This window comes from Sprattus sprattus (genome assembly GCF_963457725.1).
Source record: "Sprattus sprattus genome assembly, chromosome: 5".
Lineage (NCBI taxonomy): Eukaryota > Metazoa > Chordata > Actinopteri > Clupeiformes > Clupeidae > Sprattus > Sprattus sprattus.
In genome coordinates, this window is record NC_137924.1 from 21,399,235 (window position 1) to 21,415,848 (window position 16,614).

At 44.9% G+C, this 16,614-nt stretch overlaps 1 protein-coding gene across 1 annotated transcript in view; it reads right to left on the bottom strand.

Annotated features, from left to right (window-relative positions):
• Positions 1 to 14,316, bottom strand: part of pdia5 (protein disulfide isomerase family A, member 5) — a gene marked incomplete at its 5' end in the record, with an annotated part of 40,068 nt that extends 25,752 nt beyond the window's left edge. Inside the window, 5 exons of the mRNA XM_080838731.1 lie at positions 555 to 600; positions 754 to 837; positions 5,245 to 5,332; positions 6,775 to 6,901; positions 14,251 to 14,316. Of these exons, the coding sequence (XP_080694857.1) occupies positions 555 to 600; positions 754 to 837; positions 5,245 to 5,332; positions 6,775 to 6,901; positions 14,251 to 14,316 (411 nt within the window). The remainder of the gene's footprint in view (positions 1 to 554; positions 601 to 753; positions 838 to 5,244; positions 5,333 to 6,774; positions 6,902 to 14,250) is intronic.
• Between the last annotated feature and the right edge of the window lie 2,298 nt (positions 14,317 to 16,614).

Below are 16,614 nucleotides of genomic sequence, written 5' to 3' on the forward strand. Positions count from 1 at the left end.
TTCATCATCGGTGTTTACAGATCACAAATCCACTCATTACAAAAATATTAAATCTCATCCACATGAGGCTTGCGGATAATTGTGCCGGCAATCCTTCACCCGTCGGGAAGTGACACCAACCTGATAAACGATTGGGAGGTAATTGTGTGTGTGGAAGCCTGCCCCAAGTATGCGTACAGAAACAAGAGCATTCGATGGCACTGTTGTTCATATCGACTTGTGCGTGACTGTGAGCACTCAGACTGGGAAAAAAAACAACACACAGCCATCAGCTGAAGACACTGTTCTAAATGTCTCAGCCACTTAGTCTAGGCCCTGCTTAATTAACCACTCAGAAGATGACTGGATTAGCTGTTTCGCAGCACAGCTATCTATGACACCGGGGGAGCGACAAATAAATAATGGGACCAATTTTACACAACCCACTAATTATTCGGGTAATTTGACATGATACTCTCCAGTTGCTCAGAGAGAATGTGTTTATTTATATACCATCTAGACAGAGAAGGGGGAAACACACTCGAAGAAACTTGGATTACTACTCGCCACATTACCTTTGATGTCTCTGGACGGCCGTATTCTGTGTGGAATGTCCCATCCCTGTGTGGAGAATAATAGTTTAAAAGAGAAAAAAAAAAGAAAGAACAAAATCAAAGTCTCAGTTTCTATAGGGTTTTTTTAAAGATGTGATCACACTGCACCGAGGTCACAGAGCACTTTCCATCTCCAGCAGAAGGTGCTTGACCTACTCACTTATAATGCAGCATCACCACTCCACCCTTTTTGGAGCTGGGGTCAACCTTCACTTTCTTACAAAGCTTTCGACCCTCTGTGTCACTAGAAAAGAGAACAGGGGAAAGAAGCAGCATTAAAACTCTGGGAAAGAAAAGAGGCCCGAAACTTTTTCACTTTGACAATGACTGTAGGGGCCACTCTGCATGCAAGGTGAGACACATAATGGGCATGTCGATTTCTAAAAACAGGAACACCTGACGCAAATGCAAGAGTGCTTCACGTCTAATTACATTTCACTTAACAACAGCCCTGTGCTATTCTCATCGACCGGCCCTGGCTTTCCACTTGTCCCCAAAAACATTAAAAAGGTGATGCAATAAATGTCTCGCGACATTAGACAAATTGCTAGGGGAGTAATACAAGAGAGATTATGAGAAGCGACAGATGACGACAGCAATAAGCTAATGCTCGAGGAGCGCTGAGGTTTCTGCCAACCTGTTCCCCGCCCAGCTTCACTCACTGCCTGTACCTGAAGGTGAACCTGCTAAATACAGGATCCAGCTGCTTTATGTGGCCCCCAGAGCTTTTTGCAGCAAATGCATATTCACAGTCGTTAATCGCTCTAGTCATCGCTACAACTGTTGCCCGAGGGACCTTTAATGTTTGATGTGCCACTGTTTAGCATCGCTGAGGATGCCTCCCACTGAAAAACCACTGGGGGGCACCATGGGAAATGTAGGCAGAAGGACTGGGTTTTCCTTGCTTTTGTGTTCTCTGTGGGCAGGGTTTGGATTAATCATCAGGACATTGAATAGCAATGAAGCCCACAGCCGTGTCCATAGTGAGAGAGGAGAGTGCCAGAGCTGTAGTCAGGATGATGACGGGCAAAGCACGCACACTGTTTCCCGGTACCTAGAAAAGGGAAACCATAATGAGCCATCGTACTGGCACTACATGCAAACCACCCACTAACTCACCCCCTCACCCCCCACCGCATGGCCCTCCGGATTAGATTGATCCCCTATGTCTGGTGATAATGAGCGTGGAAATGTATTATGCAAGGACAAATAAGGCTGGCAGGAGTCCACTGTAGAGACCTGGAGTCCTCAAGCGAGTTTCAAAGAAGTGGAATTCAGTTACACCCCTCCCTCCCTCCCTCCACACACCCACCTACCCACCCACCCAACCTCCCATTTCCCAACCATTCATCTATTCCCTGTTGCTTCTGAGGAAATGAGACACTAATATTAGGTATTATATGTGTCCCAGATAGCACTGATCTTTAGAAGAAGAAAAAAAGAGAAGGAAAACCCCCCATAAAGGTATGTGGAAATGGAGAGCACGGGTCGGCTGTCAGGTGGGGGACGAGTCGATTAGAGCCGCTGCGCTGCAAACATGCTGACTCATAATCACAGATGGCAAGTCTGGCTATTTATGGGCCAAACATGGCCATGCTTCTGCTGTTGAGGCGACAGCAGTGGCCATCCATCGCAGGCCACTTTGGGTGTCACTGCAGCCGAGCTGATCAAAACCTCACACGGGCGAGGAGACGCCTGGTGCTGAATGTGAATTAAAATACTGCAATAAAACATGAGTCTGTTTAAAATGGCAAGCTGATTTTTTAAATAACGCAATGTTTACTTTTTATTATTGTGTGACTCAATAATTTGGAGACAAACAAGCATTGTTTCCCCCCATTTCTCTTTTCCTTTCAAGGGCCTTTTTTTCTGCGGCAATAAGACTTGAAACATCAGCAAAATAACTCCCAAATCTAAACAGCGTGTATAAATATCACTGGTGTTTCTGCCTCAGCAACACCTGCACTAAACCGTCTCATGAGCAGATTGCTACTCGGCACCAAAACGGAAAAAATAATGACTGCTTAACAAGACCATCTTGTCTCGTTCATCGGATCGGATGAGCGTCCTCTTGGGAACGCCTTTTGTTTGCGCCGCTCGCGAGGCATATGTCTAAGGCTACGGCCTCTTGCTGCCGACGCACGAGCAGCTTTGTTGAGCAGATCAGGACAATGGAAGCAGATGAAAAGCTGGATAAAAATACGAACCAAGCACGCCACTCGAATATCGTGGCCCTCCAAGCACTCCACCTCCCTGGGCTAACGAAGAGGGCCTTCTGTGTGAGTCACGCATGAGTAGATCCCCCCCCCCTCCCGACTCCCATGCCAGGCCTGTGCTGAAGCCCTGCAGGGCTAGTGGAGCTCAGCACGGGATTTGATTCACGCGAGACGGGTGAGTCACAGCGGGGCAGCGAATGGGCAGAGTGGTTTGTGACACACCACACCGTGCCCTGGGTGCCCCACGGTGCTTTGATGGCCTCCTTCTCACTTCAAGACCCAACATGGGCCCCACCAGAAGGTTGGTGGATCAGCACCAGTACAAGGGCGAAGTGAAGTGAGTCCTCCCTTCGGTAGCTAGGGGCTCAGAGTGGAGGACGCAGATATGGGGGGGGGGGGGGGATTTTGGTTCCTCCACCCATGGTTAGCTTCAACTCCAAACTCTGATAACATCAGATTCTGAGCTCAGATGCCAAGCAACAGGTCAAATGTAAAACAAAAGGCAATTACAAGGAACCATTAAAAAAATAAACTTCTTTTGGAGATTTCTACGGAAAATGGAAAAAATGGAACGGCTACGGCCATGCTTAGCCATTTTAAACCTGAGGCAAAAAGTAAATAAACAGATGGAATGGAGAAAAAAATAGAGTTCAAGCAGAATAGGGCAATTTGTTTTCCCCAATTAATCCATTCAGTCACTGATGTGAAGCCCCTTAAATGTTTGTGCTACCAGGTGGAAATGTTTGTCAAACGGGTTTATTCGCATCAAATATCATTTGTTGAGTTTCCATTAAAGTTGCCCCCCTGACAACCCCAAGTTTTGGACCCACAGATGTTCTTGAGTCATCCCATTCTTAATTTGCATAACACGCACACACACTATAAAAAGCACACCAAATATGCAAAAGAGTAGGATGGAAACCCAGTTTGACTCTTTCACTATTCTATGAAAGTTCCTTGATGTGTTTAAAGGCAGTGCTTTGAGTACTGCTCACATTGCTCGGCGCCGGGGGTCGGGGCAGAGGCAGGGCTGTGTACAGGCCCTCGCCCAGTAGAGAAGTGAGGAAACAACACCAGAGCAAATCTAAAGCTCATCATGATGCACTTCCTCGCTGTCCTTGGAAGATAAGTGGCTCCGAAAACATTCCACCCAGTGTCAACATTTACAAGGCTGTGAAATTCAAAATAAATAACTAAATAAATACACAAGCAAAGAAACTGGAATAATTCCTTCCTTCTTTCAGTTCTTCTACTTTTTTGTTGTTGGAGCCTGCTCTGTGGATGACTCTGGATGACTGTGTTTCTCATCTTGCTGTCACCTGGTGGAAATACGTGACAGTACACTGGAAACTGGCAAGGGTGGCACTTCAAACAGCCACTGCCCTTGTAGAGTACCATCTTCCCCTGGCGCTCTCCGCTTTGTTTTGGCACTGACCCTGGCATCGATCCACTCACACTAAGCCGTGTGTTGACACCCACTCAAAAACAGAATGTGTTTTCTAATTAAATAACAGGAAAATACTAGAAAAATTCATAATGATAATAAGCCGGCGGGCAATAAAACAAAAGGGCCAACGGCAATCAATTAAACCATTTCTGGTGCGTGTGAAGCCTGTAACTTTTGTAACCTGGGGAACAGAGTAGAGCTCTAAGCCCGAGGCCATTACGTTGAGCAGAAAATCAATCCTGCCGAAGAGATGGCACTGAATAGATGTCTTAAAAGCTTGCTGTCCTCCCACTGTCCACTGTTTACTGTTTACTTTCCCAGCTCCATACATGCTGGGGACAGCCAGTCAATATTCAGCTGGATGTAAGCCTCTTTCCAGCCTCTGGAAACTCCTCTAACTTCATATGGCCATGTTTTCAGACTTTTTAACATTTATCAAAAGGGAGTCTTGGAAAAACCCAACCAGTATTCAAATATTAAGTAGCTGTCGCATAAACATATATTCATATGCCAAATATGACATGCATGATGATCGAATGCAAATATGCCTTGAAAGACTTCTACAAAGGTAGCCACATCTATACCATAAAAAAGTCCCTCTCAAAAACCTCATTTCAAAGGCTCCTCTGCCCTAAAACCTGACAGATCTGCCGCAAGGGATTTTGGGGGAATGTGCGAATGAAGCATTAAGCACGACTCTGTGTCTCACGAGCTCTCCGTCACCCACGACCGTTAGATGAAGAGTTGTGTTTCTCCCCTTCAGCAGCGCAGGGGATGGCAGGACAGACTTGAAATATAAACCAGCAATTTCAGACACTCCATGTTGCCTCTGGGAAACTCTAGGAATCCAGTGGCTTCGGACCAAAGAAATGCTTGGCAGCAGTGAGACAGAGGTTGTTGTGTGTGACATGACTTAGCGGTAGCACAGGCGTAGGTCTTGTATAAGAAGCCCCATATTATAATGCCTGAGGAATGGTGACATACTTACCCACAATTCACCCAGGCAATGGTTCCTTGTCCTTTGACGGTCTGAGCAACATCGGACAAAAGCTTGAGCTGGCCATCTCCAGATGTGCCTGTGGAGTGAGGAGACATTTGAGTAAACAAGCTTGCTGTTTCTTTGCAAACAACAATATCAACAATGACATATGACTTCATTTTCAGATTTAATGGAGTACTAGTAACAAGACTGTCATTTTTTCTCTAACACTCTCAGAACAGAATGCTCATATGACGAACAGAACTCTAACAGAATGCTCATATGTCGAACAGAACTCTAACAGAATGGTCATATGTCTAAAATTAATTTACTTTGCTACACACAAAAATTACACTAAATGAAATAATAAAAAATAAAAAAAATCACTTGAACACTTTTGGCCTATTTTTAGGGCCTATTGCCGCTGTCTCTGGACTGCTTCGCATACCAAGATGGTGATTAAAAAAGACATATGAACATCTCAAATGAAACATCTCTTCTCTACACACACACTGCGCTCTCCAAAACTCCTTAAAAGCACAGCGGTTAACATTCTACAAAACAGGCACACACCTCCTCCTGATATGTGTAGGTATTCCCTCTGGCACCTCCAAGGTACCAGAGAGCTTCAAAAAGCAGGAAATTAAATGGAAAAGAGAAACATGCACGAAGAAAAAAAAAAAAAAGAAGAGCCCCACAGTGCTTGAGAGGATGAGCGAGCCCTGGCTAGGCCATCAATCAAGGCCGGCGTTCGATTTGCACCAAGTCTTATCCATTGACCTCATGCTGCTGAAATGGCCAGTGAATTATGAAACAAATAAACCTCCAGGGGCAGGTGGTGTGGGGCGGTGGGGGGGATCGAAGCCTTCGAAGCCTCTTGCTGTGATCCAAGAGGGAGGACAGTTTAATGAATGGTGTGGCGCACGGTAGCACGGCTCTTTGCCGGCTCCGGCTAACCGCGTCTGAGATATTCAACTGAAATAAAAAAATACAGTGTGATTTTCCTTGAAAGCCCAGCAGGGAGTGGGGCTGATGTGGCTGCTTGACTGGGCTGCGGTGTGCTTTGGTTTGGTTCAGTTCAGCTGCGCATTTACACTGACTCAAACAGTCTGAATCAACATGGCCAATTAGCAGAGGTGCAATCGCTGCTGTGGAAATGAAAACTGAACCACAAGCCGCCCCAGAATAACAAGATCAGGTCAAATGCTCTTGGCTGAATCAGAATGTTTCCCAGCGCGTGGTTCTAGACGTCAAAGATGCACATTTTGGAGTGGATAGAAAAAAAAAAAAAAAAAACACACACTTCAGCCATTTGCTCAGCTGAAAAAAAAAATCCAATCTGTCAAAGTTTGTTTATTCGCAAGGCCTGCTCTGCATTTCTACCTTTTGTGAGACTGTGTACACACACACACACACACACACACACACACACTTCAGGACATCTATTTTAGACTCAGCAACCGGGTGTAAACACTGCAACACAGCAGTGGGAAGGAAGGTCAAAAGGGGGGAGGATTGTGTGTGTGTGTGTGTCCTCACCAGACTTTGTGTAGAGGACCAGGACATTGGTGCGTGTCCTGAGCAGCTTTTTAAAGTCCTTGTGGTCGCTGACTTTCTCGATGAGCGGAGACACCTTCGCCGCCTGCAGCGTTGACACCACCCAGAGCTGTAAAGAAAGCAAGTGAGAGAGAGAGAGAGAGAGATAGAGGGAGGGAGAACGGGAACAAAAAGAGAAAGAATACATTTTTACGGCTGTCACCTTTCACAGTCACACCAGGCAACCACAGCACCCACACACAGGGGGCATCTTACAGAACGAGTAGGGCTGGGCGATATGACGATATATATCGTGAGGACGATAGAAACGTGTCTATCGTGACCTTTCTCCTCTATCGTTTCTATCGTGATAAACTTTTTTTTTCATTATACAGTCAGCTGACAGCTTCAGTGGCTGCTAGCAACGTTTAGCTATCGCTGCTAGTTGAGATTCAACGGTGCGTCGCTGGTTTCCCTGGTAACGGACAGACGGTTAGCAGCTAGCCCTGGGTCTACTCTACCTTCTGATTGACGCTCTTTGCCCTGCCATCCACGGACATCTGAGTGTGTCCCATCTCTCTGGACCATCGAGGTACTGGGTTCCAGTTTTATTGAGTTATTATCCTGACATTACACACACATACATAACAAGGAGCTCCTTCCCGAACTGAACGGCATTATACAAACATTCGTATCGCTCACACACACCGCCAGCACAGCCGCTTGCCGGAGCGGCACAGCACTCTGTGGATTGACAAATACGTCATCGTACGTATTCTGAGCTGTGACCATCGACTTTTGAACTCTGAACTCATACATCTATTCGGAACACAAAGAACTGTAAAATACATCGGGATTGTATTGCCATATTGTTATATTGTTATTGCATTAGTTAAGTTGTTTATTGATTGTATATTTATAGCAAGCGTGAACGAGAGAGTGATTGGGCATTAGGCCACTGATATTGAATGGGTATGAAAATAGTGTAATAGTTATTAAAGCAAATATTTAGAGTAGGTTCATTGAATGTATCTATTTATAATAATTAATATTAGTAAATATCTTATTTAATACTGAATGGCTTTTATCTCTTGACTAATTATATTTAATATTAGTCAATATTACAGGGGAGTGAGATCTTAGTTACACTCACTCTACATCATTTTAGTAGCGGATTAATGCTCCCGCTACATTTTATTTCATTATTATATCATTATCGTGATATATATCGCTATCGTGATATAAAATAATCCATATCGTGATATATGTTTTTTTCCATATCGCCCAGCCCTAAGAACGAGTCCATCGGATTCCAGAAGAATGCAAACCATTGCAGCTTAAATCACAACAGTCTTGTTGACACATTGCCAAAGCCATTTATTTTGGTTGCAAAAATAAAAAAGTTCAATAATACAACGGATATGTGAAATATGACACAATGAGATACATAATCAATACAAGACCTTTGCTTTCACTTGTGTTGTCTTTAAAATATTGAGTGGAATCCTTAAGTCTGACTTACTGAAGCTGGTGAGCAGAGAAATAAATGTTGCCTTCAAAACGACACCGACTATTATTATGTACGGCAATTGATTTGGCTGAGCCATCGGTTGGGAAATAGACCACAAATTGACCTTTTTATAGCGAACAAATCATTTGCACCAAATTGTGAATGGAACAGACAATGGCACATCTCCAACCACAATTTCATTCAATGCGATGTATTCCCCATCTCAAACTTGTGCATGATGCAGCGATGACACAATAACGGAACAGGAACTCTCGTAATCAATCTACAGCCCCCCCCGTGTCATTACATTGTTTCAGTGGGTGCTGGGGGAGGGGGAGGGGGGGGGGGGGGCAGAGTGGCCGAGGCAAGGTGTTCATTCTCTTCCCCTCGGCAGGCCTGCGGAGCGTGGAATCCGCTCGGAGGAATGGAGCGGAGCGGAGGAGATAAGAGGGTGCCAGAGATAAGGAGGCCATCAGTGGCGGTGCACGGGAGCGACGCGACGGGAGCGGGGCGCGGCACGGCTGGTGACACCGACCCACCCTATCTCACCCACCCATCTGCATCCGGAACCTCAGCAGTGGACTGGGAGAGAGTCAGAATTACAGGACTATATGTCTTGTCTGGGTCTGCCTGACTTAAGCTTGAAGAATGGTTGGCATGGACCATAAGCCCCCCCCAACTCCACACTTAGAGCTCGACTGGTCTGAGATGCTTAAAATGAATAGGTAACATGGGCCATGACACCCTCCCCTCCCCTCCGACTCCAACACCACCCCTCAAAAGAATCCAGCGCCTGTGAGCCACACTGTTCACCAACTGGTGCTGAGCCGGGCTAATTAAACGGCTCGCCTCTCTGGCAGAAAACCCCCGGCAAGGACGGAATCTGTGAAACCACTATCTACAGCGGAATAGAAAAAAAACACACCCATCACATCAGAGGAAGTCAAACACATGCTGGAGCTGACAGTGAGGAAGCCTTGGCGTGTGGCATAATAAGATATCCACTGACCACACATCCTCACCTGGCAGGGGAGGGGGGGTGGGACGAGGGATGAATCACAAGTGGCGCTCCGCAGGCCGAGCAGCGAGACTGAGAGAAGAGACCAGACTTCCTTACCGTCTCTCACAAACCCTTGGCTCACCATGGGGTGCCTTTGAAACTGACTGCTACCCTCTCAAGCATTAATATGTCTTCTGCCCACAGAAAGAGATAGAGAGAGAAAGAAAGAGGTAGAGAGAGAGCAAGAACGATAGAGAGCGAAAGAAAAGTGTGTGTGGGGGTGGGGGTGGATGTGAAAAAGGAGCTGAGATTCATGAAATGTTCATCCTCGTTAATTAAATGCATGTGCCTGACCCCCTTCTGAACAGTCTGTAAGGGGCCACTTCACGCAAATCAGATCAGAGCATGGAACTGAACCAGAGACATGATGGGGAAGAGAGAGATGGGGGGATGGGTGAATGGACGAATTAATCACTCTCTTTCTATTAATGCCACACATCAGCCACACCTCTGTCCACACCTTGGCTGAGCTCTGGAGTAGCAGCCAGGCAGCATTAATCAAACAACGAGATGATGGTCCTTGGGCACGGTACACGCAGTCAGGAGTGATTAGGCCATGGACGCGCTGAGGCACTAAACCACACTTGACCCCTGTGCTACTGCAGACACTCCCCAAAACAAGAAATGAGATGGTGGTGAAAAGTAAAATGGCAACCTGAGACGCAAGGAAGCTCTCTTGCTTTGCCAGAGTGGCATGTGCTCAAGTTCAATAGCAAGGCATGAAAGTCAAGGTGAAAGGACGTGTTGAGCTTTTCAGACCCAAGTACCCACAGCACACACACACATTCAATCTATATCAAGGAGTTTAATGGTAGCCAAAAATCAGTAGGTTCCCTTTCCATTGCAACAAACACAAAAGCAGCGCTTTCACACACACGCGCACACACACACACACACACACACACACACACACACACACACACACACACACACACACACACACACACACACACACACACACACACACACACACACACACACACACACACACACACACACACACACACACACACACACACACACACACACACACACACACACACACACACAATTGAAGAAGGGTATGGTTGAGCTCGGTAACATGGATGATACAGCTCTGCAAACACTGAGGCAGGGTGAAAGAAGGTAACATTAACGCCTCCCAATAGACTGCCCTTAACACATTCAAGGGAAGGCAGGCAGGCGGGCGGGCAGGAAGCAAAAATTGCCCTGCAGTTCTGTACATTTGTGGACAGGAACCACTGAGAGGTGCTAAAGTGTCAGGAGGGAAAAGGGGGTACAGGTTCCCTTCAGCACCCCACTTTTATGGTCTCACTTCTCTTCGCACTCTTCTTACAGTCAGAGAAGAAGGACCCGCGCCGAAAGGGAACGAGGGCCTGAACGACTAGCAATCATCACCGTCCCTACCTGTTACAAAAGCAGCTCCCTTTTGGGTCTCACCGCGCCACCGGTTTGAATGAGGGCATTATCCTAATAACAGAGGCGCTCTCACAAGGCTGCCCTTGTTACAGACATCCATTCAGTCGCCTCATCAGGAAAGCACACAACTGTACGCTGCAGGTCGATGGGAGAGGCTTTAAAATGGGAGAGAGGACTGATGTATACGTGCGTGCCGTGCCACACTGCTTTGGACTGATAAACCAGAACAGCCCTAGACCGGAGTAAATGACTGACAACCAGCCAAGAGGGTGGAGAGACACAGAGGTTTCATGTCTGCTGATACGCTGTGCAAATACATATGTAGAGGCAATACTTTAACGGTTGGTTTCTATTTCACAACGAGTCCTTGAGAGGCTCTGTAAATCTGGGAGTGTTTACGATGATCTTTCCTCTCTGCACTGTCCAGACGGACAGCTTATTGTCTTACTTCCACTGATTATTAACTAGAGCCCAAACAGTCCCTTACAAACACTCACAATCACAGAGTGCAGGAATGCAATGTGTACAGTAAAGAGAAAACACATTGAAATCTGTAATGCAACTTGGGTTATATAATGCTGTGTGACATTTCTCTGCAGTAAATACCCTTATAGATACAGACGAGTTCTTTACATTAACAATAAATTAAAAATAGGCCTAACATACAACTTGTGTGGTCTTGCACTAAAAAAGTGCAGAACACAGGTCAAACCTATGTCCAGTTACTGACAGAATAAAACTGTGACTCTGAACTAACAACTGATCCTCAAATGTGCAATGTTAGTAGTCTTTGATCTAGTACTAAAAGGAAAACTACAGTATATTATATGCTCAGTTGAACACTGATAGCATTGTATCAAACATAACTAGGAATACATTACTTGTGGATTATAGAGCACATGGATTCAATATCGTAAAACATTGATTCAATTAAGGACCAAATCCTGTTAATACACATTATTGCACGAGAAAACCTTGTTTGTGCAGACTGTGGCGCCCACTGCCACAAACAGCTACAGGCTTCCTCATAAACATACTGCATAATAGGGTGCTTTACTCCACTGTTTATTGAACCAGCATAGGGGATTTGGAGGCAACTAATGTATGAATGCAAGTGGAAAAAAATAGCATTGTAATAGCATACCAAAAGAATTAGCATTGCAAGCCCTTGCAGTGCAAAGGTAACCTTCTCCGTCGTTCCCTGTGGGACGAGTTACTAAAGATTCTCCTCCAGTTCTCCATTCAGAAACTGAGCAGACACCCTCATTCATGTGGATCATGTTCTGTGATGGAGCCTGCAGCTTACAGAGCAGAGCGGAGCCCCCGGTGGAAAGACACACACATCTGAGGCTGCATACATCAGTGTTTGCCCCTGCAACATTTTCTTTTTCGTCTCTACCTTAGAAGAGAGCTGTGAAATTGCATGGTTTCACCACCCCTCCCCTAAAAAAAAGGTTTTCTTCTGGGCCACTATAGTATTGTGCATTAGCACTTGGATCCATTCTGCTCAATGCTTTAACCATAGAAGCTTACCGAGCTAAGGCCATGCCACCTAAACAGATATTTCACCATGGGAATGACTCGGCAGTGCCCAACCAGTTGCTAGAGGTCTGCTCTCCTGTGTACAGTAGACCATTCTCTACAACTAATGATCGCCTACACTGGCTCTTTCTGGAACTTTTTAAACAGACTCCGTTTCGAAGTCTCCCCATTAGCTGACCTTCAGAGACACTGGGGGCTATGAGCCTTTACACAAGATGCATCAAGGTCACGTCTACATCTATGGCTTTCATGCTGTTGGCTACAAAACAAGTGTTGGGTGAGATGAGGGCAAGCGCAAGATCATCACACTTAATAAACGTAAGCGTCATGCCAGAATCCGCCGCACGTCCTCTAGCCATGTCTGTGACAAATCTGCATAAAAGATGCCATCCCATTTTCGGTTATAGGCCGCCATACTGAATCAGCACTTCCTCTGCAGCGTTTTGTGGAAATGAGTTGCGTCATCTTCCTGATTAATGAGGCAACCTTGTGTGGTGTGTGTGTGTGTGTGTGTGTGTGGTTTATATGGGGGGATGTGGGGGTGGCACTACCACCAATAACAGTCCATCACTGCAACTCTGTTGATTCAGGCCATTGATAAGCGGAGCTCTCAAAGCACGAACAGGGCCCAGCCAAGTCTGCACGTTAGCCCTACCTAAAGTGTGCGTGACTGATGTGAGGAGGGAGGGCAAGAGGACACAGTGCACCTGGAAATACTGCGCTTGGTGCTCTTAGCAAAGGCACAATGAGGCGGAGTAGAAAGCACTTTAACGCTACCATGGTGGGGTGGCCCCAAATTGGCAGCCCTGGCGGTTACAGTTTGGGTGTTTTGGGGTCAGGGGAGAGGGGAGTGGAGGGGAGGGGGCAGCTCACAGATTAAGAGATTTGAGAAATTGCTCTGACAGGCAGGGTTGTCATGAGGGGGGCCATTGCAGATGGACTCCCTGTAACAGAATCAACTTGGAACCAAACGCATAGCCTCTTCCTTAGCACTCTTGAGAATCCACCTTTGTTTGTCATGCCAGTGACAAAACAGGATGTGGAACAGGAAAGGTCCCAGAGAATTAGATCTGAATGACGTGGCAGTACAGTTACAATAGATCCTTGCCCAATTTGATACACTGCATATTGTAGCAGGAGACTTAGATTAGCTGGTCTGCTAAGGACAAAGCTGTTGAATACAGCTCTCTTGAGGATGTCACATAACCCATGCTATTCATTTGCCACTTACTTTAATTTCACATGAATGAATGTGATAGAAATGTGCATTGATTTATTTTAAAGATCAACGGTTTTGATGCAATACCAACAACGATATTTTTGACCACGCCTATCAAAAAGGTTTTGCTTTTAAGACCAACGAAAGGTCTAAGTAATTGGATACATTTCTGGAAACATTACTGGAGAGCAATCACATACCCGTCACAAGACAACGGGCTTGTGAGTGGATGTGTGTGCTTTCTACCTAAGTGTGCCTTTTTTGGAGACGAACTACATGCATTAAACTTAACGCTTGACCAGAATCCGCCTCTATGTGAAATACATGTCTTTAAATGCTACGCTGTGATTGTAGTTGAGATTTGTGTGTTAGGCAAAAACAATATCAGGCGAGTTAAGAGCCCGTTAGAAAGGCAACTGGCGACTCGATATTGACACTCTTTATACTGCACTAATATCAATTCTTTTTTCCAGACTAGTTTCCCGAAAAAGAGAGACAAATTGCGAGAGCTATGCAACAATTATCACGGTTCGATGGGTGTTCTTACGCTAACTTCAGCTTAAAATGATCAATGGTCTCCCTTCTCTGGCTGTCAACTTTACCTGGATGAAAAAGGCTACATTGCCATCAGTGACGATTATAAGACACTTACTAACGGAATAAATTGACACGTGGTTGCATGTTACAGAGTGGTATACCAAAGTATTCCAGTAAAAGCTGGCGACTTACCAGCAAAACGAGAATGTACATCTCGAGATCTCTCATCCGTCTCTCGTGGCGGGTCCAAGAAGCCATGATAGCGCTGCCACGTCTGGCTGCGCAGGCGCAGTTCCTGCCCCAGCGATTCCAAAGGAGATCGGAAACGTTCCTGGGAAATGTAGTTATATAGAAGATGGGAACCATAGCAAATTAGGACAGTGGGACTATATATTTAAAAAGATCTTCTAGTTTTCATGCTGAATGCTTGCTTGCGTTAAGAATGAAAAAGGATGCACAGTTCTACCAAATATATATAATTACACAGTCTTTCAGAAGCTAAGTTCTTGTAGCTTTTTATATCCACTTGTTGCAATGTATGCATGTATTCCACCTCAAACCTTCTATTAAATTGTGGACAACACTGGGAACAATAGCCTTTTAAAATGTTTACAAACGTCAGACCGTTCACTGATTTATGGAGGCTTTAGCGCTACCTGGTGCCACCACCTGGAAAGATGTAATAGGGTTGGATGTTAATAGCACATTCCTCGAACATTTTCGACAATTAACCAAACTCCCTCGTGGATGACCAAAGAGCTCGAAGGTCCACGCAACTCTAACCCACGGTCTCCTTATTGTTTTATTCTATGAAACACTGTCAGATATGAACGGGTCGAATTATTCATTGTATGAGCTTTGATTTTCAAAGTGCATGGATCTGGCTTTTCCTTTCGGTTTTTTTTGTATTAGTGAACACAACTGTGACACTGGTTTGTTTACAGAAAGTTGTTCTGTTGATCATTCACGTTGTTAGGTATTTTCCATCGCAAAACTTCGTGTCAGGAAAAGCACGCAAATAGTTAATTAATTGCTCTGGCACTTCACACAGATCAAAATGGGCGAGTCCATCATGATAAATGGGTGTTAAATTAAGTTTGCGCAATAAACGCTTCCAAACGACACAATTTCACAGTAGAAAAGGGAAAGAAACCCAATTAAGTGCTTGTAGACCCATTGATATCAAAATAAGATCGTTTGACTGTCTTGAAATAGCTCTGGTTTAACGTCATATGGGTTTTGAACCCCCCTCTTTTCCCCAGTTGCAGGTAGTCTTAGTGTGGTTTCATCTGGTAAGGAGCGCGCAGTTACCAGCTGCAGGTCGTCCTGTTAGAAACGTTGACACAACCAGGATACATCAAGACAGAGGATAGGAACGAAATATCTTTCTTTTCAGTGCATCTCAGTTAAACTTTCTAGGAAGAGTCAACATAAGAAAAGGTAAGTGTCATTTTTTCTTTTATTCAGTTCACAGTAAAATAAAGCAATCCGTTCAAATAGCCAAGAACAGGAGACTTCAGTGAACTTTTTATGCATCCTCAGTCACTGTCTGTCAAAGTGTTCAGCATGAGAACATCTAAAAGTCACATCACAACACTATTAACGATAAGCAATTGTAAGTTAAGGCATGGTGTCATGGGAAATGTTGCTGAATGCTGAAATTAAAGTCGTACTTTAAAAATAATGTAGCTCATTTTCACGCACGGGTAGAAACTGGGAATCCTGATATGAGTAAGGGTGCTTTTATATTTAGCTTAAAACCCATGTGGAAAAGTGCGTTTGTCGCGTTCATTAACAACAGTTGACTATCGTCTTGTCCTTAGAACACAAATTAGTTATCAGTGAGGGGTTTTGTTTGGAGATGTATTTTTTAACATTATATTTGGCTGTATCTAACGACAAAGGCAGCATAATGGTCAAAGATGTTTTAATACCGATGCGGTTTTACTTGCCACTCACGTATCTTCCTGGAATCGGAATGGTTTTTGGGGGCTCAGGAACCGTAACATTGTCACGGTCCGACGGCTGTCAAGTTCGTTTATTTTTATTTGTTTGGTAGGCTAGGGTATTACTCCGGATTTTTAAACCTTTACATTGTTAAAGTGGACTGTGCGTGTTTGTTATTGATGATACAACGCATTATGTTTAGCCTACCATTGTTGCCCACTGGTTATTTGTGTTGTTTAGGATCATGCTCAGCATTATTTTCAGTAGCACAAACTATCAAATTACTAAGTGGTGTTGTAAATTATATTTATTTTTGATATCTCGTTTTTTTTGTTGGCTGCTTGAGAAACTCGTAACCGCCGTGTCGATTTATTGTTTTCCGAAGCGTTACGAATATCACAGTGTGTAGCCTATTTGAAAATGTAGATTAAGGCTGTCTGATGAACAATAGTCTTTGCCAACAATAACGTGAAAGCTTTCAACGTTGTGCAGTGCAAAATGTGCGAAGTTCCTATATGTCAATTTTCAGCAAACAAGGGGCTCGGGGGGTGACTGGCTGTATTTAGCGGGTGGCAGGGGGCTCTACACCGGACAAAGATGTTCGTGTCA